Here is a 27,121-nt window from a genome sequence, read left to right on the forward strand (position 1 = left end):
CATATGACCCGAAATGCAATTTGAGACCCTGCAGATTATTTATTATGCGAATCTGAAACTTGTGATTAATTGACTTTTCCTCATTTGAGGGGTTCTTACTATGAGTATTGTTTTTTTTGTTTACTTTTTGCTACACGCTGATTGTTATATTTGTACTGTTCGGGTCAATATGACGCGATAACATTTTATACTGTTCAACAGGTCACTAATTATTTCTGCCTGCAAAATTTATTTGTTTTCCTGTGTACTTCATCTCATTATTCAAAAGGGTGGAGGTTTCACTGTTCTGATAAATGAGCATGTACTCATCCAGTCATTTCTCTTTCAATTCTGTGAGAGAGGACACTGAGCTGTGAATACACATCTTTACAGGTATGTAGCATATAAGCTATGCTCTTCTTCTCAAATTATTCTATTCTGTTCCTTAGATTGCATATTGTAAAGCCATTTTTTGATTACCGTGTCATGATGTAAGCTAATTTGTGCCCGTCTAAAGGTACCCTTAGGCTTGTGTAGTCTGAATGTTTGTCTAGGAGGGGGTGTATTCTCACTGATGTGATATATTGATTGCATGGATGAGCATTGAATACAGATTTGAACAGGGTCTGTTTTATGGCCCCATCACACACACACAGATGCACCCTGCGATTGCGATGCTGCAACGTCACAAACGCGAGGCTCCAGCATCGCAAGTGTAGCGGTCACACTGCACTTTCTTCATTGCTGGGAGAGTGATGGGGCCCTTACTGTAGTATATAAGCTCTTTTTGTTGTGAAACTGGTTATAGATTTTTTTCTCTTTTATTGTTGTTTATTTAGTTCATTTTTTTCATCATTTTTCATTTGTTGTTTTATAAAATATGTTAACACAGTTATATTTAGTTAGATTTCATGTTATAGTAATAAAAGTCTAAAGCATGTTTGTTATTTGTATGCAGAATGCTATAAAGCGAACATAATTGCAAAAAGCCTGTGTAACCTTTTTCTGAAAAAAATAAATAAAAATTAAGTTTAAATTTCATTTTTCATTTGTTTATGATCAGCCATGTTCACATACAGTTTAATAATGAAATAGGTATTCAAATAAAACACAGTAGCTAAAATCAACATTTTTATAGGTCGGGTCATATTGACCCGAAACAGTACAAGTGTATAGTAAATGCGATCAGAACAGCAGGGTTAAATGCACTTGCTTTTTATTTATTTACAGCAGGGTTTATTTTCATTTTGCTTCTTGTAGGCTTTTCTGATTCATGGCCATTGTGAAACATGCATTTACGTGCTGCATGTATACTATCCTAAACCAAGCTCAAATTTTGTGTTTTTTTCTTTATATATTTTGCATTCTGTGCCAACTTGAGTGTGGCCTCCCTTCTTAGAGCTGGACAATATATTTAAAAAGCTTCCCTTGGCTGGTGTTTTCAGTTTGGGACCTGGGCCTCAGTCTGCCCTTATTCCCACAGAGGTCAACTTTGACTCATGGTAAGGTTTAACAGCGTAAGTTCTATCCCAAACGGGTTCATCTTGTCGCTGGTGGGATAGCTTTCATACTATTTTTGATCTAAAACAGTGTTACTAAGAACCCTATTTTATTTAAATGCACTAGCTTTTTATTTATTTACAGCAGGGTTTGTTTTCATTTTGCTTCTTGTAGGTTTTTCTGATTCATGGTCATTGTGAAACATGCATTTACGTGCTGCATGTATACTATCCTAAACCAAGCTCAAATTTTGTGTTTTTTTTTTTGTTTTTTTGTTTAAGTAAGAGAGTAGTAGATACCATGTGATTGTATCCGATAGTACTATATGACTTGATCACATCCTTTGTTAGCAATGTGATCAAATTACATTCCTACACAGGTTTCAGATTATAAAAGGCACTCAATAAAACACTATTGAGAGATTCACAGATGGCACCGTTATACTAGCATCTGGTCCCGATACTTACAGGTGCTTCTCAAATAATTAGAATATCATCAAAAAGTTAATTTATTTCAGTTCTTCAAACAAAAAAGTGAAACTCCTATTATATAGAGTCATTACAAACAGAGTGATCTATTTCAAGTGTTTATTTCTGTTAATGTTGATGATTATGGCTTACAGCCAATGAAAACACAAAAGTCATTCTCAGCAAATTAAAATAATTAACAAAAAACACCTGCAAAGGATTCCTAGGCATTTAAAAAGGTCCCTTAGTCTGTTTCAGTAGGCTCCTCAATCATGCGGAAGACTGTTGACTTGACCGATGTCCAGAAGGCAGTCACTGACACACTCCACAAGGTCCCAGAGTTCCAATTTTCATTTGGAAATCAAGGTCCCAGAGTCTGGAGGAAGAGTGGAGAGGCACACAATCCAAGCTGCTTGAGGTCTAGTGTGAAGTTTCCACAATCAGTGATGGTTTGGGGAGCCATGTCATCTGCTGGTGTAGGTCCACTGTGTTTTATCAAGACCAAAGTCAGCGCAGCCGTCTACCAGAAAATTTTAGAGGACTTCATGCTTCACTCTGCCGACAAGCTTCTTGGAGATGGAAATTTCATTCTCCAGCAGGACTTGGCTCCTGTCCACACTGCCAAAAGTACCAATACCTGGTTTAAAAACAACAGTATCACTGTGCTTGATTGGCCAGAAAACTCGCCTGACCATAACCCCATAGAGAATCAATGGGGTATTGTCAAGAGGAAGATGAGACATCAGACCCAACAATGCAGACGAGCTGGAGGCTGCTATCAAAGCAACCTGGGCTTCCATAACACCTCAGCAGTGCTGATCGCCTCCATGCCAAGCTGCATTGATGCAGTAATTAATCCAAAAGGAGCCCCGACAAAGTATTGAGTGCCTTTACTGAACACACATTTCAGTAGGCCAACATTTCGGATTTTAAAATCATTTTTCAAGTTGGTGTTATAAAGTATTCTAATTTACTGAGATAATGACTTTTGTGTTTTCATTGGCTGTAAGCCATAATCATCAACATTAACAGAAATAAACACTTGAAACAGATCACTCTGTTTGTAATGACTCTATATAATATACGAGTTTCACTTTTTGTATTGAAAAACTGAAATAAATTAACTTTTTGATGATATTCAAATTTTTTGAGAAACACCTGTAGATTTCCATCAACTTATTCACTTCCCTTGCACACATACTCCACAACTGGCAGACTTGACGCAAAGTAAGCAGCTATGAATATTGCTAAAATGACTAAAAACCCATGAGACGACCTCCACATAAAACTATTGAAAAGGTTCCTGACAGAAAGCAAAAATTTTATTAAAAAAAATACATATACAGTGCCTTGAAAACATATTCATACCCCATGAACTTTTCCACATTTTTTCACGCTACTCTCACAAACTTAAAGGGGTTGTTTAGTCTTAAGCATACGGGCGGTCATGTGACTGCAAGTATTCGATTTGCTTACTCCAGGCCACATTCCGACTAGGCTGTTTCCGGCCTCTTTCAATACACTTGCATTGAGTGAGGCTGTGCCCATCTAGTATGGATTTGTCTGGGTGTATGCATATCACATACTTGCGGTTACATGACCGCCCGCTCCTGGCACTGGAAAATCTTCAAAGGTACCTGTGCATGCGATGTGAGGAGTCACTAGTCTGCAGTCACTTACAGTGACTGCAGACTTCTAACTTAAGAACCCCTTTAAATGTATTTTGTTGCGATTTTATTTGATATACCAGCACAAAGTTGCAAGTAATTGTGAAGTGTAAAGGAAATGATACATGTTTTCTAATTAAAAAATATAAATCTGAAAATTGCAAAGTACATTTCTATTCTGCCCCCTGTAGTCTGATACCCCTAAATAAAATCCTGAGTGACTAATTGCCTCCAGATCATATACAAATAGTAAATTGAGTCCACCTGTGTGTAATTTATTCTCTGTATAAGTGTAGCTGTTCTGTGAAGGCTTTCAGAGGTTTGTTTGAGAACATTAGGGATCAAACAGCATCATGAAAACCAAGCAACGCACCAGGCATGTCAGGGATAAAGTTGCGGAGAAGACCAAACCAGGGTTAAGTTATGAAAAAAATAGTCCAAGCTTTGAACATCTCATGGAGCACTGTCCAATCCATCATCTAAAAATGGAAGTGTTGTGCTCCAAGGTAGCGCACGTGGTTCATAGACTCACTGTGCCACAGACCGGACTTACCCTGTAGGGGCGTAACTAAGCAGTTACCTTGGTGTTCGCTGGAGCCTCTAGTGGTGAGGTCAGGCTTGTGCAGCAGGTAGCAGCCAGGTGCCATTCCAGAGGGCATCCAGCAGTAGCAGCTGACCCCAAGGGTCAACAACGTTTAGACAGGGCAGGACGGCCACTGGGACGGGTTCAGACAGGACGGCCACTGGGACGGGTTCAGACAGGACGGCCACTGGGACGGGTTCAGACAGGACGGCCACTGGGACGGGTTCAGACAGGACGGCCACTGGGACGGGTTCAGACAGGACGGCCACTGGGGCACTAATTAGAGAAGCAGCCAAGAGACCCTATTTTTAAACACCTAAAAATATTAAATGAGGACACACATAGAAACACATACATTTTATTTACACATTCACTACAATGTCCATCTGTGACAAAATATAATATTTTCAATATGACACACTTGGAGTTGAGTTAGTCCATTATTGTTGAAAAATCTTTATGAAAGGATGCATCAGTCACTTCTTTAAGAAGGCCAACTGTTTCTTTTGGAAGCATTCTAGAAAGTTGTTTTTTGCCTAAAGAGAAAGGGGTACGGTTTATCAATTTTGCACTTTTAGGGGAAAATGTATGTAAGCCAATCATTCTGATATGAGATATTAAGAAAAAAAAAAGCGATACACAACTGACCAATTCTAATTATACTTATCACAGTTACATCTTTGACAATAGTGAGAATTTCATTTGAAGACCATCTCTAAATTCTATTAAAATATTTATAGTTGAGCTACAATATCTTGTGAGTGATCAGCGTTTCTCAGTCATCTGAAGTCAAGTATCCCTAAGCAATAAAATAAAATAAAATATTACACCTAGATATTTAAAAGGCTTGTACTATGTTGCATATTACCGTATTTTTCGGACTATAAGACGCACTTTTTTCTTACAAAATTTTGGAGGAAAGTGGGGGATAAGTCTTATAGGCCGATATACATAAATACTGTGGCTGCAGGTGATGGGGAATGTGGGGGAAGCGACAGTGGCAGAGTAGCGGGGCACAGGAGGCAGCAATGACCATTTAATCTCCCTAATAGCGCGCACACTGTAGCCGCAGCGCGGCTCCTGCTGCGCTCGGCTGTCAGTGTGCTTGCTATTAAAGCCCATGAATATTCATCACTCCCATGGGTGTGGAGAATATTCATGGACTTTAATAGCGGGCACGCTGACAGCCGAGCGCAGCAGGAGCCGCGCTGCGGCTACAGTGTGCGCGCTATTAGGGAGAATGAATGGTCACTGCTCCCCACTCACAGACTCCCGGCGTGGGGAGCAATGACTATTCCGGCACAGAGCGGGACACAGCACTGGAGGAGAGAGGAGGTGAGTATAATTGTTTATTTTTTTATCTGTGCAGCGTGACGAGGATCAGGGGGTGCCAAGCATACCAGGATGAGGGGAACCATACATACAGGCATGATGGGTGCCATACATACCAGGAAGAGGTATGAGGGGGCCATACAGACCGGGATGAGGGATGAGGGGGGGGGCATACATACAGCAATGAATGGTGCCATACATACCAGGAGCCACGCTGCGGCTACAGTATGCACGCTATTGGGGAGAATGAATGGTCAGTGCTCCCCACGCACACAGTCCCGGTGTGGGGAGCAGTGACTATTCCGGCAGAGCATCTCGCTGCGTGAGGATGCATGGAAGGGACGCCATGCACGGCTCACACAGTGAGAACCCTGTCGGCAACAGAGCAGGACGCAGCACTGAAGGAGAGAGGAGGTAAGTATAATTGTTTATTTTTTTCCTGTGCAGCGTGATGGTGATTAGGGGGTGCCAAGCATACCAGGATGAAGGAGGCCATACATACAGGGATGAGTGGGCCATAAATACCAGGAAGAGGGATGAAAGGGGCCATACATACCAGGATGAAGGAGACCATACATACAGGGATGACAGGGGGGCCATACATACCGGGATGGGGATGAGGAGGGGGCCATACATATCGGGATGAGGGGGGCCATACATACCGGGATGGGGATGAGGGCCACGTATAACAGGAAGGAGGGGGCCATATATACCAGGATGGGGGATATTAACAGAATTGGGGGATATTACCTCTATAACAGTGTCAGCAGCAGACCCCCTCCCCCTTAACAGGGCATCATGACCACATTTTTTTGCTTCAAGTTTTTTATCTATTTTCCTCCTCTAAAACCTAGGTGCGTCTTATGGTCCAGTGTGTCTTATAGTTCGAAAAATATGGCAAATGTGTAGCATTCTGACAGAGCACGTGCCTGCCTAGAGACATGGTTGGACAAAAACCACTGTTAAATAATCTACTTACAATGGCAAAGAGGGACAAGCAGTATCTTGTACAATGACTTATGATTTGACAGCTTTGTAAGAAATGCTTGAGAATTGAGCCATTGGGCTGATTCAAAAGGAAATGGTCCAGAAGCATTTTTGGTCCCAAGAATAAAATCTGCAGATAATAACACAACTGTATTTTAGAGGCTACTGTAGAAAAGTACACACAAATAGAAAACTAATTAAAAACATATTGTTACTGCATATCAAAGTCAAAGCAGCAACTAATGCTATAACTATGAACGTGTATAAGAATCATGGGGATGAAGACTTAACTATTATGGAGTATTTCAAAATGTTCTAATTTATTAGAAATTTCGTGACCAATACATTGTTAAATTTCTCCTCCTTTAAAACAAGTGAAGTTTCCTTTTGAAAGTAATACATGAACCTCATCATATTACCATGGAACTTTAACCTGACACACAAATGACAACAATACATAAAACATTTTTTTCACAAAGCTAGGTTATAATGAAGGTGCATACTTATTGCTATCCTTCACTGGCCCTTCTGCTGCCACTCTGTCAAGAGAATAGTATTTCTTTTCTAAGATGTTTATACATTGGATCATTTGTTTTTACTTGAGACAAAATCAAAGCCAGTTTTCATCTTTTTGAATAGGCCAAATTTTTCAAACCAGGCCTTGATGTATGGAGACTGCCATTGTTCACGCTGGTCTAAATGAGGGGGAGCGGTGCAGTATTAAAAGTGATGTGCACATCACCACTTCTAGCCATAAATTAGATAAGTGGGCGTCGGCAAACCCCACCCAGACCATTTTGGCAAGGGTGGCAAAACACCAAAAGTTGCAACATGAGGTTGCGCAAAAATTTTGTGACTTTTCAGTGTTTTACGCCAGTTTTCTGGGACCTCTGTAACACTTTATATGGTAATTACTCTGGAATGCTTGTATACTTTACATCAACATAATTTTTGAAAAGTCTGTTTTTGTTAGAATATTAGAAGGCTTAAAAATTTAGCAGCATTTTTTTTACATTTTCAGTGAAATTTACAAAACCTGTGATTTTTTTTTTTAGGGAAAACTACACCCCTGAAGATATTCAAAATATCATTCAGAAAATGAGATAACCCTTTATGTGCTTCACAGAAATTTGTGCAAAGTGAAAGGAAACATTGACTTTTTTATATATATTATTAATGTAGTTTTAACCCCAATTTTCCAATTTTTATAAGGGTAAGAGAGAATTTCTCCTGAGTATGCAAATATCACGTATTTGGTTGGAATATTTGTGCACACAGAGCTCTGAAAGAGTGCTGTTGGACTTTTGCAGTGCAAATTTGTCTGGAATAGACTGCAGATGCCATGCTGCATTTGCAGAGTCCCCTGGTTGTCAAAACAGCAGATCCTCTCCTCAAATTACACTGTTATGGAAACTACACCACTCAAGGAATTCATCGACGGCTATGATGAGTAACTTGAACCCATAGATGCTTAGAATAGAATGTTATAACATTGGGCAGTGTAAATTAAAAATTATATTTTTCCAACAAAAATTTTTCTTTAAGCTAAAATGATACATTTTTACTAGGGTAAGGCTGAGTTCACTCAATGCGGTTTTATGCGTACACCGCCACAGAAACGCATTAAAACTGCTTAGTAATAGGTCTGCCATGTAGAGCAATGATAATCCGCATGTGCTGTGCACATGATGCGGAAATTTCCGCTGCGGATTATAATTGGGGCACAAACCACAGCACAACCAATTCAGGCGCGATTTTGAGGCGAAATCGCGCCCATTGACTTGCATTGAATCGCAGCAAACCTGCATGTATAATATCTATACATGTGGATTTGCTGCTTTTCAATGTAAATCAATAGGGGCAAAATCGCGCCGTAATCATGCTGCGGCTGGTACCCGGGTCAGGAGAGGAGGCTGCTACTACTCTCATCCGACCGCTGCTCTGGTTGATAACAGCGAGAGCATCGTGGATGGGAGAAGCAGCAGCCTGCTCCTCCCAGTCCGCGTGCCAGCGCCAGTAAAAAAAGAAAAGAATAAAAAAGTGAAAGTTAAAAAACAAAAGCCTTCGTACTCACCTGTCCGGTGGCCCCTGGTGTCCTCCTTGGCGCTGCTTCCTCTTCGGCGGATCGCGGTACACTGCAGGGTGCGGGCTCGCGCCCCGCAGTGTACTTCCAGGACCTGAGGCGACGTCATTAATCACCTGATGGTCGCGTGACCATCAGGTGATCAGTGCCGGCAGCAATCATGACTGATCAGCTGATGCTTGCCGTGGGAACCTTCAAAAGAATGTTCCCACGGTCTCTAGCTCACCAGCTGATCTTCAGCTGATGAACCCCAGTGACCCCCTGCAGCACTGTATACTGACAGGGGATGATTTTACACCCCTGTCAATATACAGTGCTGTATTCTACAGCTGTGACATCAGTGATGGCTGATGTCATTGCTGTAGAAATGATCCGGATCGTTGTGGGACAGTCATGATCATGGACTGCATTGTTGACGGCGGACAGGTGAGGGATATTGTTGTTTGTCTTTTTACATTTTTTTCAAGAGATTGAGGGCTTCGCCGAGACGTGTAATAAAGAAAAATTGTAGAACCGTGTGTTTTTTATTTCATTAAAATACTTTATTCTGGCAGTTTCTTTTATTGAAAAAGCGGCGACCATTTAACCACGCGGTTAGTAATGGGGGCGTCTTATATATCAATATCAATGTCCTGTGGAAGAGACGTGGAGGTCACAGTAGCTTAACAAGACGGTTTTAATGCCTCTTGGAAGAGTGGTGGAGGTCGCAGTGGAATAAAAAGACAATATCAATGCCCCGTGGAAGAGACGTGGAGGTCACAGTAGGTTAACAAGAAGGTTTTAATGCCCCTTACAAGAGCCATGCAGCACAGCATATTAAAAACATTATTCCCATTATTGGGGAGTGGGTCTCACATAGTCTTTGCCTATGCCTTCTAAGCAAAAGCTGCCGAAAATTAGGACGGAGGAACTTGCAAAGCTGGCAACACGGACCAAGGTCACCCTGGTGGTATAGTGGTGGTGGAGGCTGAGGATAAGGAGAAGAGCAAAAAACAGCCGAAATGAGGAAGCATATACCCATGTGTGGGTGTGAAGCGGTGCATGGGAATATACCTCCCGAAATAACACAGTGGATTTGACTTTATGTTACTCTGCGGTCATTTAGTGATGATGAGAAGTCTGGCCCAATCCAGCCCTTGTTCATTTTGATAAGGGTCAGCTTGTCAGCATTGTCAGTTGACAGGCAAGTGCGCTTATCAGTTATAATTCCCCCAGCGGAACTAAAAACACGCTCCAATAGCACGCTAGTGGCAGGGCAGGCCAGGACCTCCAAGGCGTACAGAGCGAGTTCATTCCAAGTATCCAGCTTGGATACCCAATAATTAAAAGGCACAGAGGAATCACGGAGGACGCTGGTACGGTCGGCAAGGTACTCCCTCACCATCTTTTGAAACTCTCCACTCCTTGTGAGAGTACCCCGCGCCTCAGGGCCTGTAAGCTGGGCGGGTCTCAGAAAACTGTCCCAGAACGTTGACAGTGTTCCCCTGCCTCTGCTGGATTGGAGTTGCGTCTCTCTCGCCTGTACGCCTTGGTTGGTAAACGAACTGTGACCTCTGCCGCTAGCGTGTTCAGATGGGAATTTTTTTAACATTCTGCAGCAAGGGCTTTCTGGTACTGCCCCATTTTTGTAGACCTCTCCACCTCAGGAATAAGAGTGAAAGTTCTCCTTGTAGCGGGGGTCTAAAAGTGTCACCAACCAGTAATGACTGTCACCCAATATTTTGACAACGCGAGGGACACGGTTAAGACAGCGTAACATAAAATCAGCCATGCGTGCCAGACTGGTAATTGGCAAGACTTGCGTGTCCTCACCAAGATGACAACTGACCATGCTCTCTTCCTCCTCCTACTCCTCCCCCCTGTCCTCAGGCCACCCACGCTGAACCGACGGTATGACAGCTGTACAGGTACTACCGTCTGCAGCGCATGATACAAGCTCCTGTTCTTCCTCCTCCTTCTCCTCTCCCTCATTGTCCCCCAATGCACGTTGGGATGAGATGAGGCTGGGCTGTGTGTAATCGCCCGCTACGGCTTCTTGATCCATCTCATCATACTCTGGCTGCAATGCCTCCTCTTTAATTCTCCGCAGAGAGTGTTGCAAAAGACAGACAAGTGGGATGCTGACGCTAACGATGGCGTCATCGCCACTCACCATCTTGGTAGACTCCTCAAAGTTTGTCAAGATGGTACATATGTTAGACATCCAGGTCCACTCCTGAGGTCTTATGTGTGGAGTCTGACCTAAATATCGACTGCCTTGTTGCAGCTGGTACTCCACAACTGCTCTCTTCTGCTCACAAATCCTTTGCAACATGTGGAGGGTAGAGTTCCAACGTGTGGGGACATCACACACCAGTCGGTGTGCCGGAAGCTGCAAACGCTGCTGCAACACAGCAAGGGCGGCGGAAGCTGTAGCCGACTTCCGAAAATGAGCTGACAGGCGGCGTACTTTGACGAGCAGATCTGGCAACTCTGGGTACGATTTAAGAAACCGCTGAACCACGAGGTTAAGCACATGAGCCAGGCATGGTACGTGTGTGATCTCGCCTCGCCTCAGAGCCGCCACCAGGTTACGGCCTTTGTCACACGCGACCATGCCTGGATGTACGTTCAGCGGTCCCAGCCACAGATCTGCCTGCTCTTTCGCAGCTGTCCACAACTCACAAGCAGTGTGAGGTTTATCACCTAAGCTTATGAGTTTCAGCACTGCCTGTTGCCGCTTGGCGGAGGCAGTACTGCAGTGCTTCCAGCTTGTAACTGATGTGGTGATATCTGAGATGGAGGCTGAACATGAGGAGGAGGAGGAGGATGATGCGCAGGAGCTGTACACTGTGGGGGAAACTCTGACTGACATAGGGCCTGCAATCCTCGGTGTGGGGAGGATGTGTTCCGTCCCAAGGTCCGACTGGGTCCCGGCTTCCACTATGTTTACCCAGTGTGCCGTCAGGGAGATGTACCGTCCCTGGCCACAAGCACTTGTCCACGTGTCCGTTGTCAGGTGGACTCTCCCAGTAACTGCGTTGTTGAGGGCACGGCAGATGTTTTGGGACACATGCTTGTGTAGTGCGGGGATGGCACACCGGGCAAAATAATGTCGGCTGGGGACCGAGTACCGAGGGACGGCCACCGCTATAAGATTGCGGAAGGATTCCGTCTCCACCAGCCTGAAAGGCAGCATTTCCAACGCAAGCAGTTGTGAAATGTGAGAATTTAGGACTGTGGCCTGTGGGGCATTGGCTGCGAATTTGCGCTTTCGTTCAAAGGTCTGGGATATGGACAATTGAACGCTGCGATGGGACGTGGACGTTAATGCTGTTTCTTGAGAAACTGCCATAAAAAGTGAAGACTGAGAGGAGGAGGCATCTTTGCATGCAGTATGGACAGGGGATTGCCTTTCACGCACAGCAGGGGGTTCTCTTACACGCACAACAGCGGAAGAAGCAGTGGTGACACCCGCTGACACTGGCCGTGGACCCTGGAGTTCGCCCCACAAAGTCGGGTGCTTTGCTGACATGTGCCTGATCATGCTGGTGGTGGTCAGGCTGGTAGTTTTGTCACCTCTGCTGATGCTGGCATGGCAGGTGGTACAAATGGCCTTTTTGGGGTTATCAGCAGAGTCTTTAAAAAAATTCCAGACTCTGGAAGACCTACCGGTTGTACTGGCAACGTCCCTCTCGTTGGTGTTACGGGGAACGGTTGCTCGCCTTCTGTCTGCGGCCACCACACTGCTTCTTCCTGCCTGTTGGGGTACTCTGCCTCCCTCCCCCTGTGTGCTGCTGGCCTCGCTCTGCGTGTCCTCCTGCCACGTTGGGTCAGTTACTAGATCATCCACCACCTCCTCCTCTTCCACTTGCACACCACGATCCTCCTCCTCACTTCGTGGCAATTGTGTCTCGTCATCGTCCACCTCTTGTGACAAATTGCGAGTGTCGCCTTCCTGTGGCCGTGGCTGTTCAAATATTTGGGCATCGCTACATGGGATCTCCTCTTCCACCACTTCAAGCGGAGCAGGCGAGGGGCACAAATATGGAAATCGACCAGTGAACAGCTCTTCAGAGTGTCAAACTGTGGGATCAGTTGCTGTCTGACGACACTCGGCATGGTGGGAGGAAGGAACATCAGGGTGAGGAGGAGTATGAGGTCGAGACTCACGGCTACTAAAACTTGACCATGTGGAAGACAGACCGGAGGTGGTGGTGCCCAGGTAACTGGAAGTATTATCTGCTATCCAATTAATAACCTGTTCACATTGATCAGTTCGCAATACTGGTGTTGTTGTGTGCTTCCCTATTAATTAGGTCAAGTAGTGGGAGCGGGAAGATGTGGCTGTTGGTTGTGGCACTTTTTCACCTTGGCCACGGCCCCGTCCTCTGCACGCACCATCACCAGAACGTCCAGTTCCACGTCCCTTGCCACGTGCCTTGCCCATTGTAAATGAAGTAAAATTTATTACACTCGCACTATCAATGGAAAAAGGGTAAAAAAAGGAGATTAGAACCGTGGAAGAGAAAAACCACAGTTCTATTTCTCTGGCCGAAACCAGACTCTTTTAAACAGATATATTTGTGTCTGAACACTCACAGACACACTAAATTTTTTTTTTTTTTTTGGGGGGGGGGGGGTGAGAAATACCAAAAGGTTAATAAAACGGGTATTTGTACAGCCTGACTGAGGAAAAATAAAATAAAATAGAGGATTTAGATGAAAAAAAAAAAAAAAAGTATTTTTCCTGGCCCCTGAGACCTGGAGCAAAGTCTAGCAATTTGACCAGCAGCAGCACACAGGACTGTATCACAGTGTTTGTTGGTATAACCACTGCGTCTCCTATACAGCCTGACTGCCTGATATCTGGGATGGATATTAGTCCTGAGAAGGACTGTTTGTTTGATTTGGCAGGCTTTAGAGACCCTACACTACCTATTTCGCACTATATATCTCTCCCTAACTCAGTAGCACTGACCCTACACTGTCTGATCCTGGGCGACTGTGTCCAAGATGGCGGCGCCCGGTTTTAAATACTCGAGGTGATGCTGTACGGCAAGCCAATCACTGTAATGCCCACAAACAACATGGCTGCAGCATTACAGTGACTGGCTGGCAATGCCTGCATGTTCATTGGCTCTGTAAAGAGCGCCAAACATGCAGGGCGGAGACCCGAGCTCCCGTCCGAGTAACCTGGAAATGCTCGGTGCTCGCCGAACATCCCGAGTAGCGAGATACTCGGGCGAGTACCGAGCAGTGTCGAGCATGCTCGCTCAACACTAGTCGCAATGTATTGCCCAATGTCAGAAAGCTGGGCTTGTGTCCTAGGTAATGGGTCTTCCAGCAGGACAATGACCCCAAACATACTTCAAGAAACACCCAGAAATGGATGGAAACAAAGCGCTGGGTGGTTCTGAAGTGGCAAGCAATGAGTCCAGATCTACACTGTGTTCCAAATTATTATGCAAATAATATTTTCTCAGATTTTCCCAAATTACCTATATGAATTGCAGTCATTGTAATTTTCCAGTCAAATAACTATTAGAGTACAATTGAAAGGTTTTTGTACAAACTGCCTATGATAACAGTATATTTTTAAAATATACCCGTCTCATGCTGCACATAACACATCTGCATCTCTGGCTGCTGTGGGCATAAAAGGGGACAAACTTATGGTGTGGCACCCATGCTCCCCTGACCTCAACCCCATTGAGAACCTTTGGAGCATCATCAAAAGGAGTGTCTATGATGGCGGGAGGCAGTTCACATCTAAGTAACAGCTCTGGGAGGTTATTCTGTCCTCAAGCAAAACAATTGAAGCAGAAACCATCCAAAACCTGACAAATTCAATGGACGAGAGAGTTCAGAAGCTCCTTTCGAACAAGGGGTCCTATGTGCAAATATAACACCACCTAGAATAAAGTTTTGAGTTGAAAACTGTTTGATTTCAGTTTCTAATAACCTGCTAATGCTTATAATTTCAAAAATGACCATTTTTTTGTTCTTTATTAAAATGAAAAGGTTGAAAACTCTGCTGTGCATAATAATTTGGAATATGCATTTTGAGTGCAGTTTGAGTTTTTTATTTTTTTAAAAATATACTGTTATCATAGGCAGTTTGTACAAAAACCTTTCAATTGTACTCTAATAGTTATTTGACTGGAAAATTACAATGACTGCAATTCATATAGGTAATTTGGGAAAATCTGAGAAAATATTATTTGCATAACAATTTGGAACACAGTGTAAATCCCATTGAACACCTGTGGAGAGATTTTAAATTTGAGGTTGGGAGAAGGCACCCTTCAAATATAAGAGACCTGATGCAGTTTGCAAAAGAAGAGTGGTGAAAACTTCAAATTGAGAAGTGTAAGAAGCTTGTTGATGGTTATAGGAAGCAATTGATTGCACTTATTTATTTCAAAGGATGTGCAACCAAATATTAAGTTGAGGGTGTCAACAATTTTGTCCGGCCCATTTTGGGGGTTTTGTGTGAAGTTATGTCTAATTTGTCTTTTTCTCAGTTTTTTTTGTGTTACTCCAATGCACACAAAGGAAAGAAAGATGTGTTTAACAAAAAATGTATAATTGCAATAATTTTCTGGGAAAAATATTTCATTTTCTGGAATAATTTCAAGGGTTCCAACACTTTCGGCCATGACTGTATATGGTAAATGTTAATTATGTTATTCAAATTGTAGGTATAAAGTAACAGGTATAATGCTTATAAAAATCAATGTATTACAAAATCCAGTGTTCAGCTGGCATGTGCAAAGTTTGTATGCACATGTGTACTTTTATATACTACAAATGTTCCTCAAATAGAATGCAATTTTAAGAAGTACGTTCAGTTTATTCAGTCAGACTGCCGTATTCCCGAGGAGGATTACATCGCAATCCTCGGACTGGCAGTCAGATCTCCTGACCTAAGCATAACAGCATGTACTTCTATGCAGTTGTCACCCTCAGGTCAGGAGAGCAGACGACCACTCTGGGGATTGTGATGAAATATTTGGGCGAGTAATACGACAGTCTGACTGAACCCAATCACTGACGTCTGTGCAGAGGGGTGGGCGAAAGAAGGGGTGGATATTCAATTTGCATTTAAGAGGTTGTTCACTACTTTAGCATTGATGGATAGCTCATCAATGCTAAAGTAGTGGACAACCTCTTTAACATACGTTTGACTTGCCGGTGCTTAGCGTAACATTCAAAAATAAAAGTTGCATATCCTGAAAGGGCTGCCCAAGCCCTATTTCAGGATACCTTTAGTAGGGTACGCAAAAATGACCTGACAGATTCCCTTTCAGGACAAAATCTCCAGATTGTATAAACAAAGTAATAGAGAAACAGACAGCACAAGGAAGAGGGTAAGGGTATGGATAAACAAAAAAGGGAGGCACGGTGGCGCAGTGGCTAGCACTGCAGCGCTGGGGTCCTGGGTTCAATCCCACCAAGGACAACATCTGCAAGGAGTTTGTATGTTCTCCCCGTGTTTGCGCGGGTTTCCTCCGGGTTCTCCGGTTTCCTCCCACACTCCAAAGACATACTGATAGGGAATCTAGATTGTGAGCCCCGATGGGGACAGCGACGATAATGTATGTAAAGCGCTATGGAATATGTTAGAGCTATATAAAAATAAAGATTATGTTATTATTAAGGGAGGTTGTCAAACAGCGTACAATTGGGGATTTTGTCAACCACTTCTCAACCAGTATGAGAAGGCCGGGAAGGACATGAACTAAAACCAGGGATATCAAATAAATAGTTTTTTCTATTGTCATCCTCACCTATAATCTCCTCCATGAGCAATATAATATGTTTAACCCATCAACTTATAACAGGTAGGGGGTGATGAAAATTTTCATAGATTGTACTTGCAATGTGTCAAATTATTCCTAAAGTGCCTTCATAGTCCCTTTTTAAAGGGAACCTGTCATATAAAAAAATGCTAACCTGCAGAGAAGGGGGTTAATATACAGCTCTGAAGCTGTCCGGCGCCTGCACTGATCAATGCTCTAATCTATTACTAAATACTGCAATACTGTGTTATTGCACTATATAGTATAAGCAGTAAAAAAAAAAAGTAAAAAATATACAAAAGTTTAAATCACCCACTTCAAAAATAAAGTCATTAAAAAAAAAAAAATTTGATATCATCCTGTTTAACAAAAAAATGGGTTAAAAGGTAATCAGAATATGATATGAACCACGTGGCATGAATAAAAACTTCAGCTCAGCAGAAAAAAAACCACTCACAGGTACATTGATAGAAAAATAAAAAAAAGTTATGTGTCACAGATTATGGTAACACAAATATTTTTTTTATACATTTCAGAGTATTACTTTTTACCACTAAACTAATAATAGGTAAAAAAAACACAGAAAAATGGACAAGTTTGGTATTGCTACTCCTACGCTCTGGAGATTCATGTTGCAAGTTCATTTTTACTACACAATGAACATTGTAAATACAAAACTCAAGAAACATTGGTAAAATTGAGTGCATAGAGATGATGAAGTATAATATCATAACATACCTTTATTTTTTTCTTTTAAAGTAATGTAGAAACAAGCTGCCATGTCAGAAATTACAGTGAGAAAGAACAATGGATTATTCTTTATACTCTGATTAAATGGAAGTTGTTGAACACAAGCATGGAACCTACAACAGCAAACACAATTCAGGACGTTAAAAATTTTTTTTTATGTATACTAATGTGAAATTCTAGTTTTATTAACATTAAAAATGATTACAAATAAAAACAGGGAATGTCTTCATTAAATTATTCAAAGAATACGTAACATTAGATTTTTTATTACTGTCTTCAATTAAGCTTAAAGGGAACCGGTCACGTGAAAAAACGCTATTAACCAAACACTCCCTTACAAATCCCCTCTTTTTCCCCATTTATTAACATAAAAATGAAAAATTAAACTAATCCCCACCTTTCTGCCGTTAATCCATAATGATGATGTCCCAAGATGAACAACAACTCTGCTACATCTGGCTGCATTGCTCAGCGGTGACCTGAGTAACGTGACCTCTCAGCCCGGCAGTCAGAACACACTGAGCTTATCATGAGGATGCGGCTGCAGTGACTGGTGGTGACATCATTAACCCCTTTAAAGCCCAAGATGTACAAATACGTATCTGCGCCCTGGGCTTTAAGAGCCTGATACGTATTAGTACGTCATTGAGATCGCACCTGCACACAGGCTGCGCGGGCGCGATCGCCGCCGGGTGTCAGCTGACAGTCACAGCTGACACCCGGTGCTATGTGCAGGGAGTGCTCCCGGCACATTAACCCCCGCAATGCTGCGATCAAAGTCGATTGCGGGGGCAAGGGGAGGTGATCGAGATACTCAACTCTCCTGCCGGCGTCCAGCTATGTCTGCCGCGGCTTCCCGGATGTTGCCATGACAATTTAATGTAGTCATGACAACATCCGGGTCACCAGACAGCAGGAAGATATTTTGGTCATGCGCAGTGCATGACCAAAGAATCTTCTGCATCTGCAGCGCTGACAGCCTGTAAAAGCACAGGGATGGTGCTCCATTCCTATGCTATACAGGCGATCAGAATAAAAAAAGTGAAAGTCCCATAGACAAAGAATAAAAGTAAAAAAAAGTGTCAGAAAGTGAAAAAAAAAAATGTAAAAAATAATCCACCAAAAATAAAAATATAATGTACCCATCAATAAATATTATGAAAAAAAAAACAATAAAAGTACACATATTTGGTATCACCACGTCCGGAACGACCTGACCTATAAAACTGTCCCACTAGTTAGCTCCTTCAGTAAACACGGTAAAAAAAAAAAAAACGAAGCAAAAAACAATGCTTTATCATCATACCGCCAAACAAAAAATGGAATAACACAAGATCAAAAAGATGAATATAAATAAAAATGGGACTGCTGAAAACGCTATCTTGTTCTGCAAAAAACAAGCCACCATACAGCTCCATCAGCCGAAAAATAAAAAAGTTATAGCTCTCAGAATAAAGCGATAAAAAAAATAATATTTTCTATAAAATAGCTTTTACTGTGTAAAAGTGCCAAAACATAGAAAAACTATATAAATGTGGTACCGCTGTAAACGTAGTGACCCGAAGAATAAAGCTGCATTGTCAATTTTAACACACGCGGAACAGCATAAAATTTAAAAAAAAAAAACAATTCCTGAATTGTTGGTTTTTGTTTATTCTGCCTCCCAAAAATCGGAATAGAAAGTGATCAAAAAATGTCACGTGCCTGAAAATGGCACCAATAAAAACGTCAACTCATCCCGCAAAAAACAAGCCGTCATATGACTCTGTCGGTCAAAATATGGAAAAATTATAGCTCTCAAAATATGGCGATGCAAAAACTAGGGATTTTACAAAAAAATGCGTCTTTTAGTGTGTGACAGCTGTCAATCATAAAAACCCGATATGATTCTGGTATCACTGTAATCGCACCGACCCGAAGAATAAAGTTGTCTAATCACTTATACCGCAAGAGGAACGGCGTAAAAAAAATAAACTCTCGGGTTAGGCTAGGGTTGGGCTACGGTTGGGGTTGAGGCTTGGGGTTGAGGCTTAGGGTTGGGCTAGGGTTGGGATTTTTTTCAAAAGTTAAAAAAAAAAAAAAAAAAAAAAATAGATGACGATATGGCGACTAGTGTTGATATGGCGACTAGTGCTCGAGTGACATGCTCGAGTCTCCGCCCCATATACTTCGCGGTCAAAAAAACCTTGAGGGGATTGCCGCGAGCGATCCCCGTTTTTTTTTTTGGGTGCCTAATAACCGAGAAACATGCGGGCGGGGACTCGAGCAGGTCACTCGAGCACCCGCGATACATGGTGCATACCTGAGTAACCGATGCAAACTCAAGTAGCGAGCACTTGCGCTCAAGACTAATGACAACTTATTCAATATGATGACCTAATGTTATCAAATTCTGTGTCGTACCTCTGGGTTCAAAATGTTCACTATACCCCTTGATAAATTCCTTGAGGGGTGTAGTTTCCAAAATGGCGTCACTTGTGGGGGATTTCCACTATTTAGGCACATCAGGGGCTCTCCAAACCCAACATGGCGTCCGCTCTCGATTCCAGACAATTTTGCGTTCAAAAAGTCCCACAGTGCTCATTCCCTTCTGAACTCTGCCGTGCACCCAAACACTGTATTTTCCCCACATATGGGGTATTGGCGTACTCAGGAGAAATTGCACAACAGTTTTTGTGGTCCATTTTCTCCTCTTACCCTTGTGAAAATAAAAAAATTGGGGCTAAAACATCATTTTTGTGGAAAAAGTTTGATTTTTTCTTCATTTTCACGGCTCCATGTTATAAACTTCTGTAAAGCACTTGGGGGTTCAGGGTGCTCACCACACATCTAGATAAGTTCCCTGAGTGGTCTATTTTCCAAAATGGTGTCACTTGTGGGGGGTTTCCACTGTTTAGGCACATAAGGGCTCTCCAAATGCAACATGGCGTCCGCTAATTATTCAAGCAAATTTTACAATCAAAAAGTCAAATTGCGCTCCTTCCCTTCCGAACCCTGCCGTGCGCCCACATATGGGGTATCTGCGTGCTCAGGGGAAATTGCACAACAAATTTTGGGGGCCATTTTTTCCTGTTACCCCTGCAAAAATAAAAAAAATTGGGTCTAAAGTAACATTTTTGTCAAAAAAGTTAAATGTTCATTTTTTTTCTTCCACGTTCCAAAAAATTCCTGTGAAGCACCTGAAGGGTTAATAAACTTCTTGAATGTGGTTTTGAGCACCTTGAGGGGTGCAGTTTTTAGAATGGTGTCACTTTTGGGTATTTTCTGTCATAAAGGCTCCTAAAAGTCACTTAAAATGTGATGTGGTCCCTAAAAAAATGGTTTTGTAAATTTTGTTGGAAAAATGAGAAATCGCTGGTCAACTTTTAAACCTTATAGCTCCCTAATAAAAAAAATTTGGTTCCAAAATTGTGCTGATGTAAAGTAGACATGTGGGAAATGTTATTTATTAACTCTTTTGTGAGACATATCTCTCTGATTTAAGGGCATAAAAATTCAAATTTTGAAAATTGCAAAATTTTCTACATTTTCGCCAAATTTCCATTATTTTCACAAATAAATGCAAATGATATCGAAGAAATTTTACCACAATCATGAAGTACAATATGTCACGAAAAAACAATCTCAGAATCAGGGGGATCCGTTGAAGCGTTCCAGAGTAATTACCTCATAAAGTCACAGTGATCAGAATTGTAAAAATTGGCCTGGTCATTAACGTGCAAACCACCTTGGGTTGTAAAGGGGTTAAGGTTATTGCCGGTCACACGCAGCTGCATTCTCACACTCAGTTCAGTGTGATCTGACTGTCTAGCTGAGCAGTCACATTACTGATGTTATTGCTCAGCAATGCAACCAGATGTAGCAGAGTTGGTGTTCATTGTGGGACATCATCATTATGGATTAACGGCGGACAGGTGAGGATTACTTCGATTTTTTATTTTTATGTTAATAAATGAGGAAAAGAGGGGATTTGTCGGGGAGTATTTTGTTCAATTAAAGGACTTTTTTCTGTGTGTGTAATTTTTTACTTTTGACTACAGGGTTAGTAATAGGGGTGTCTGATAGAGGCCTCTCCATTATAAACCCATGGGCTTTATGTCAGCGGACATAAAATAGCTGGCATCAACCCCAAAACCATTATCCCACTTGCCAACGCACCAGGGCAAGTGGGAAAAGCCGAGGCTAAGCGCCAGAATTGGTGTGGATGAAATGGATGCACCATTTCAGGGCGACTGAGGGTTGATGTTATCAGCTTAGGAGGGAGCTAATATCCATGGCCCCTTCTCAGCCTATTAAGATCAGCCTGCAGCTGTATATTTATCCTTTGCTGGTTATTAAAAATAGGGGGGACCCCCATATGGGGGACCCCCATATAATTTTTTATGGGGCCCCTCTTATTAATAACCAGAAAAGGCTATGCAGACTGCTATGAGCTGATATTAATAAGTTGGGAAGCTTGATGGATATTGGCCTCTTCCCAGAATAATAACACCAGCCCCCAGCTGTCTGCTTTCCCTCGGCTGGTTATTAAAATAGGGAGGACCAGTAACCTTAAAGTGTCTCTCAAAGGTTCCCATGAGGTTTCCGGGCCTCACAGCTGCCGGGGGACCAGATACCTGAGTTCACAGCCACCGGGTCTCGCGGCAGCTCGAGTGCCAGACTAATGAGTGCCAGACTCGCGGTGGTTCATCAGTGTGGCACTGGCGCTGCGTGAGAACCAGCTGCTATAAACTCAGGTGACCTTACAGTAAGGTTATTTCAGTTCACAGAGGCGCTGCCCTCGTGAGAATCGGCCGATGTGAACCGAGATAAACCTACTGACATCACCTCAGTGCACAGCAGCCGGGTCTCGCGGAGCGCAGCGTGACACCTGGTAGTTGTTGCAGCACCAGTGTATGGAGCTCCGCTTTTGAACGGAGTTCTATACACTGGATGTAGCAGAGTTGGTGTTTGTTGTGGAACCTTATTATTATAAACTATCTGCGGACAGGTGGGAATTGCTTTGATTTTTATGTTAATAAATGGAAAAAGAGGGGATTTGTTGGGGATGGGGGTGTCTGATAGACGCCTCTTCATTATCAACCCCTGAGCTTGATGTCAGCAGACAAAAAACAGCTGACATCAACCCCAAAACCATTAGCTTACTTGCCAACGCACCAGGACAAGTGGAAAGAGCCAAGGCTAAGTGCCAGAATTGGCGCATCTAATGGATGCTCCATTTCTGAGGCTGCTGTTATTACTCTGGGAGGGGGCAAATATCCATGACCCCTTCCCAGCCTATTAATATCAGCCCGGAGCTGTCTATTTAGCCTTTTCTGGTTATTAATAAAAGGGGGACCCCACACAGTTTTGTTTAATTATTTAAATAATTAAAAAAAAACAGTGTGGGGTCCCCCCCATTTTCGATGGCCAGCCAAGTAAAAGGAGATAGCTGGGGGCTGGTATTCTCAGGCTGGGAAGGTCCATGGATATTTGTCACTGCCCAGGCTAAAAATAGCAGCCTACAGCCGTACCAGAAAAGGCGCATCAATTAGATGCTACAATTCTGGCGCTTTGGCCGGATCTTCCCGCTTGAACTGGGGCGTTGGCAAGCGGGGTAATATTTTGGGGTTGATGTCAGCTTTGCAATGTCAGCTGACATCAAGCCCAGGTGTTAGTAATGGAGAGATGTCTATCAGACACCCCCATTACTAACAACAAAACCAGAGTACTTAGATTTTTTATTTTTATGTTAATAAATGGGAAAAAGAGGGTAATTGTCAGGGAGTGTTTTGTTCAATTAAAATACTTTTTTTATGTGAGTATCTTTATTACTTTTTACTTACTAGGTTAGTAATGGGGGTAAACCAAAAATCCAGAAAAAAAAACCTTTCTAAAAATATTCTTTATTAAAGTCTAGTTTAAAATGACTAATAATTACCCCACATAATTAGACAAAAAATAATGAATTCAATATTTACCAGGGGTCATTAAATATACTGCAAGGTCTCTGCCAGGAACCCTATCATTACTCCTGTCTTGCTGCGGAGGTTGGCACCCTAGGAGATGATTGAGATTGGCACACCCGCTCAACGTAGGCTGCCCTTATGTGTCCCTAGTCATCCCTATAACCTTATCTCAAAATATATACACTCTGTCATGGTGTTACTGTATCTAGTTCTGCTCGGAGTTATGATAGTAAAGGCAGATGCGAAAAAGCAAAATAGAAAGACATATGCAGGAAAGAATTTCTCCTCTTGTGGTCTAAATATGCCCTACGAAAATCTCTGCCTGTCAGTGGAGGTTAACACCCTAATGTTTATTGGTGCCCCCACTCCTCGTCGGCTGATCCTAGTCGACCCTACCGGGCCCTCTCACAGTTCAGGCACAGGATCTGCTAAAAGGGAACAAAGATGGAATAGTGGCCTACCTGGCTAACAGTAACTCTACAACTCCACTCCCATTATTAGTATGCAATGTAAAAACACATTTACGATAGTGGTACAGATGTTTCAATTAAATTAAAGAAAAGGTACAGGGATACACACACATTGGAACTCACACAGCTGAAAAATATATTGCAATCATTTTTTCTCGCATATAGGATACAATGTCCTTTTTCATACATATGTGCATTGATTTAATACTATTCAAAATAAAGGTCACCACTTATCTTATCCTGTCCCATTACCGACACCCGACGTATTTCCCCCTTCTCTGTTTCAGGGGTTCATCAGGGGATGATGGTAGACAAGCACAGGTGCTTCAGTGTGCACCAAGTGCGCAACAGGGGATCCAGTGGAACGATGCACTCCAGCTGGTTACTCCACCTCGCGTCGGCGGAAGTGAAGTGGCATCCGCCCGAAATGACGTGATCGGAAGTTGCGTTCCACCCGTCACTATTACCACACCTATTTGAAGTCATTATACCTATGATCACCACTGGGATGCTGCCCATGTGATGCCGCCCCTTGCACAGTTTTTCAACCACATTGGAGACATAGTAAGTCAGGGATGAACTCCCTATAGGAAGGAACGAAGGAACTGCACTGACCTGGAGTTCTACATCGAAAGCAGAGACTTAAAGAGGAGATTTAGAGAAAGAGGCTATCCGCGTAATGTCATTGACACAGCCTACCATTAGGCCCGGACGGAGGATAGAACAACCCGTTTGATACCCAAACCGAAATAAAAGGCTCACTCACCAGGATTATAGGAACATATGATGGCAATGTGGACCAGGTGATGAATATCCCGAGAAGGCATTTGGGCATCCTGCAAGCCGACTCGGATATTAGCAATACCATCCTACAAACAACATCAATGACATTCAGGAGGGAAAAATCGCTTAGGGATCACCTGGTTCACAGTCACTATGTTGCCCCGAGATCAGGAAATACGTGGCGTGACTGGCAGGAATAGATGCAGTTCATGCAGTTTCTGCCGCTATATTGCAGTAGGAAAGACATTCACAAGTGTCACCATGGAAAGGACCTACAACATGAGACACTTTGCAAACTGCAGAATGGCTTGTGTCGTATATCTGTGTACATGCTCATGTCCTATAAACTATGTGGGCAAAACTAAGAGACAACTAAGGGTCCGGATAAGTGAACACTTGGAGGACATTAGGAACTGCAGGGACACGCCTCTAGCACATCACGTCACACAAAAACATGGTGGTGATCTGAACTCCATTCGGTTTACGGTAATAGAATTTATGCTCCCCTCGGTACGCTTGGGAGATTGGGACAAAAAAGTCCTACAGAGGGAGGCCAGATGGACCTTCTGGCTTGATACAGTATTTCCTAAGGTACTAAATGAACATCTAAGCTTTGTGAGTTTCATATAATCAGTTACCTTCTAGTTCATTCTTTTCAATTGTATATAATCCTGACTTTATGAGGTCTTAGCCTTATTAAAAATTGATAAAAAATGGGAGAGGCAAGAAACTCTGGTCAAATTATTTAGTTCTTTTTGCCCAATTAATCATATGCCTACTACATAGATATAAAAACATATATTGTTTTTTATGTGGTCCTGAAATTATACATCTACTTTATTGGGTGCACACCTCCGTCTATACTAGTATGGCGCTTCTAAATCTGGGGCACCTTTATGTGAAAATCATTGGCTAATGTCATGATGCTGCAACTGAGTAGTAATGACAATGCCCCACAAATAGCCTATCTATATCCTATAGGGAGTTCATACCTGACTTACTCCACTATGTCCCCAATGTGGTTGAAAAACTGTGCAAGGGGCGGCATCACATGGGCGGCATCCGAGCGGTGATCATAGGTATAGGGCGGATGCCACGTCACTTCCGCTGACGCGAGGAGGAGTAACCGGCTGGAGCGCATTGTGCGGTCCATCACTCAATGTGGGTGTGTTTGACAGCTGTGGAGCACTTGGGTGCACACTGAAGCACCTGTGCTTGGCTACCATCATCCTCTGATGAACACCTGACAAAGAGGGAGGGAAACGCGTCAGGTGTCGATAATGGGACAGGATAAGATAAGTGGTGACCTTTATTTTGGATCTGATTAAAGAATCAATGCACATATGGGCCATCCAGAATTGTTTAAAGGCATAGTAATCTTAGTGTATGTAAACTTTTGACTTTGCAGTAAGTAATAAAAATGGCTTAAAACATTCTCTCTCTCTCATTATTCTGGCATTTGGCAAATATTAAAAATTATGGTGATCCTAATTGACCTAAAACAGGAAAGGTTTATTCTGATTTTATGTCAGATATTGAGAGAAACAAGAATATGTGTCTTTTTATATAGTGTATGTAAACTTCTGGCTTCAACTGTATATATGAAAAAGGATATTGTATCCTATATGCGAGATAAAATGACTGCAATATATTTTTCAGCTGTGTGAGGACCAATGTGTATCCCTATACCTTTTCTTTAATTTAATTGAAACATCTCTACCACTATTGTAAATGTGTCTTTACATCGCGTACTAATAATGGGAGTAGAGTTGTGGTGTTACTGTTAGGCGGGTAGGCTAGTAATCCATCTTTGTTCTCTTTCCTTTTAGCAGATCCTGCCCTTGAACTGTGAGAGGACCTGGTAGGGTCGACTAGGATCAGCCGACGAGGTGCGGAGCCACCAATAAACATTAGAGTGTTAACCTCCGCTGACAAGCAGGGATTTTCGTAGGGCATATTTAGACCCAAAGAGGAGAAATTCTTTCCTGCATATGTGTCTGTCTCTTTTGCTTTTTCGGATCTGCCTTTGCTATCCATAATGATGATGTCCCAAGATTAACAACAACTCACACACAGTAGCGTGTGACCGGTGGTAACCTTAGTGACGTCACTGTCGGTCACAGGCAGCCGCGTTCTCACGCCCAGCTTAGTGTGATCTGGCCACCGGGCTGAGCGGTTCACATTACTGAGATCAATGCTCAGCAATGCAACCAGATGTTGGTGTTCATCGTGGGACATCATTATGGATTAATGGTGGACAGCTGACATCAACTCCAAAAACAAGCGGGAAGAGCCAATGCTAAACGCCAAAATTGGTGTTTCTAATGGATGCACCATTTCTGGGGCGACTGAAGGCTTGTGTTATTTGTCTGGGAGGGGGCCAATATCAATGGCCCCTTGCCAGTCTGTTAATGTCAGCCCACAGCTGTCTGTTTAGCCTTTTCTGGTTATTAAACATAGGGGGGGACCCCACAACATTTTTCTTTTGTGTCCCTACTTTTTAATTACCAGTAAAGGCTACGCAGACAGCTGTAACCTGATATTATTAGCCTGGGAAGCTTAATGTTTATTTCCCCCTTCCCAGACTATTATGATCAGCTCTCAGCTGTCTGCTTTCCCTCACCTGGTTAATAAAAATAAGTGGGACCCCACGCCATTTTTTTATTTTATTAGCTAAATACATGTACAGTAAGCTACACACACTGCACTAATTATATATCACACTGACATCTTTATTACTATGCACAGGCACTGGCTGGTGAATACTCCCATCAGCGTCGCCTGCTCT

The 27,121-nt window shown here is 42.6% G+C and overlaps 1 protein-coding gene across 1 annotated transcript in view; it reads right to left on the reverse strand.

Moving 5' to 3' along the window:
- Window positions 1-4,342: 4,342 nt before the first annotated feature.
- TERT (telomerase reverse transcriptase) overlaps window positions 4,343-27,121 on the reverse strand; it is a 205,528-nt gene continuing 182,749 nt past the window's right edge. The window contains exons 14-16 of the mRNA XM_073678343.1: window positions 17,121-17,245; window positions 6,508-6,645; window positions 4,343-4,732 (exon numbers count right to left, since the gene is read on the reverse strand). Coding sequence (XP_073534444.1) covers window positions 4,629-4,732; window positions 6,508-6,645; window positions 17,121-17,245 — 367 coding nt within the window. The 3' untranslated portion in view covers window positions 4,343-4,628. The remainder of the gene's footprint in view (window positions 4,733-6,507; window positions 6,646-17,120; window positions 17,246-27,121) is intronic.

This window comes from Phyllobates terribilis, unplaced genomic scaffold (genome assembly GCF_046119375.1).
Source record: "Phyllobates terribilis strain yellow unplaced genomic scaffold, ASM4611937v1 Scaffold_4__5_contigs__length_816908805, whole genome shotgun sequence".
NCBI classification, from domain to species: Eukaryota; Metazoa; Chordata; class Amphibia; order Anura; family Dendrobatidae; genus Phyllobates; species Phyllobates terribilis.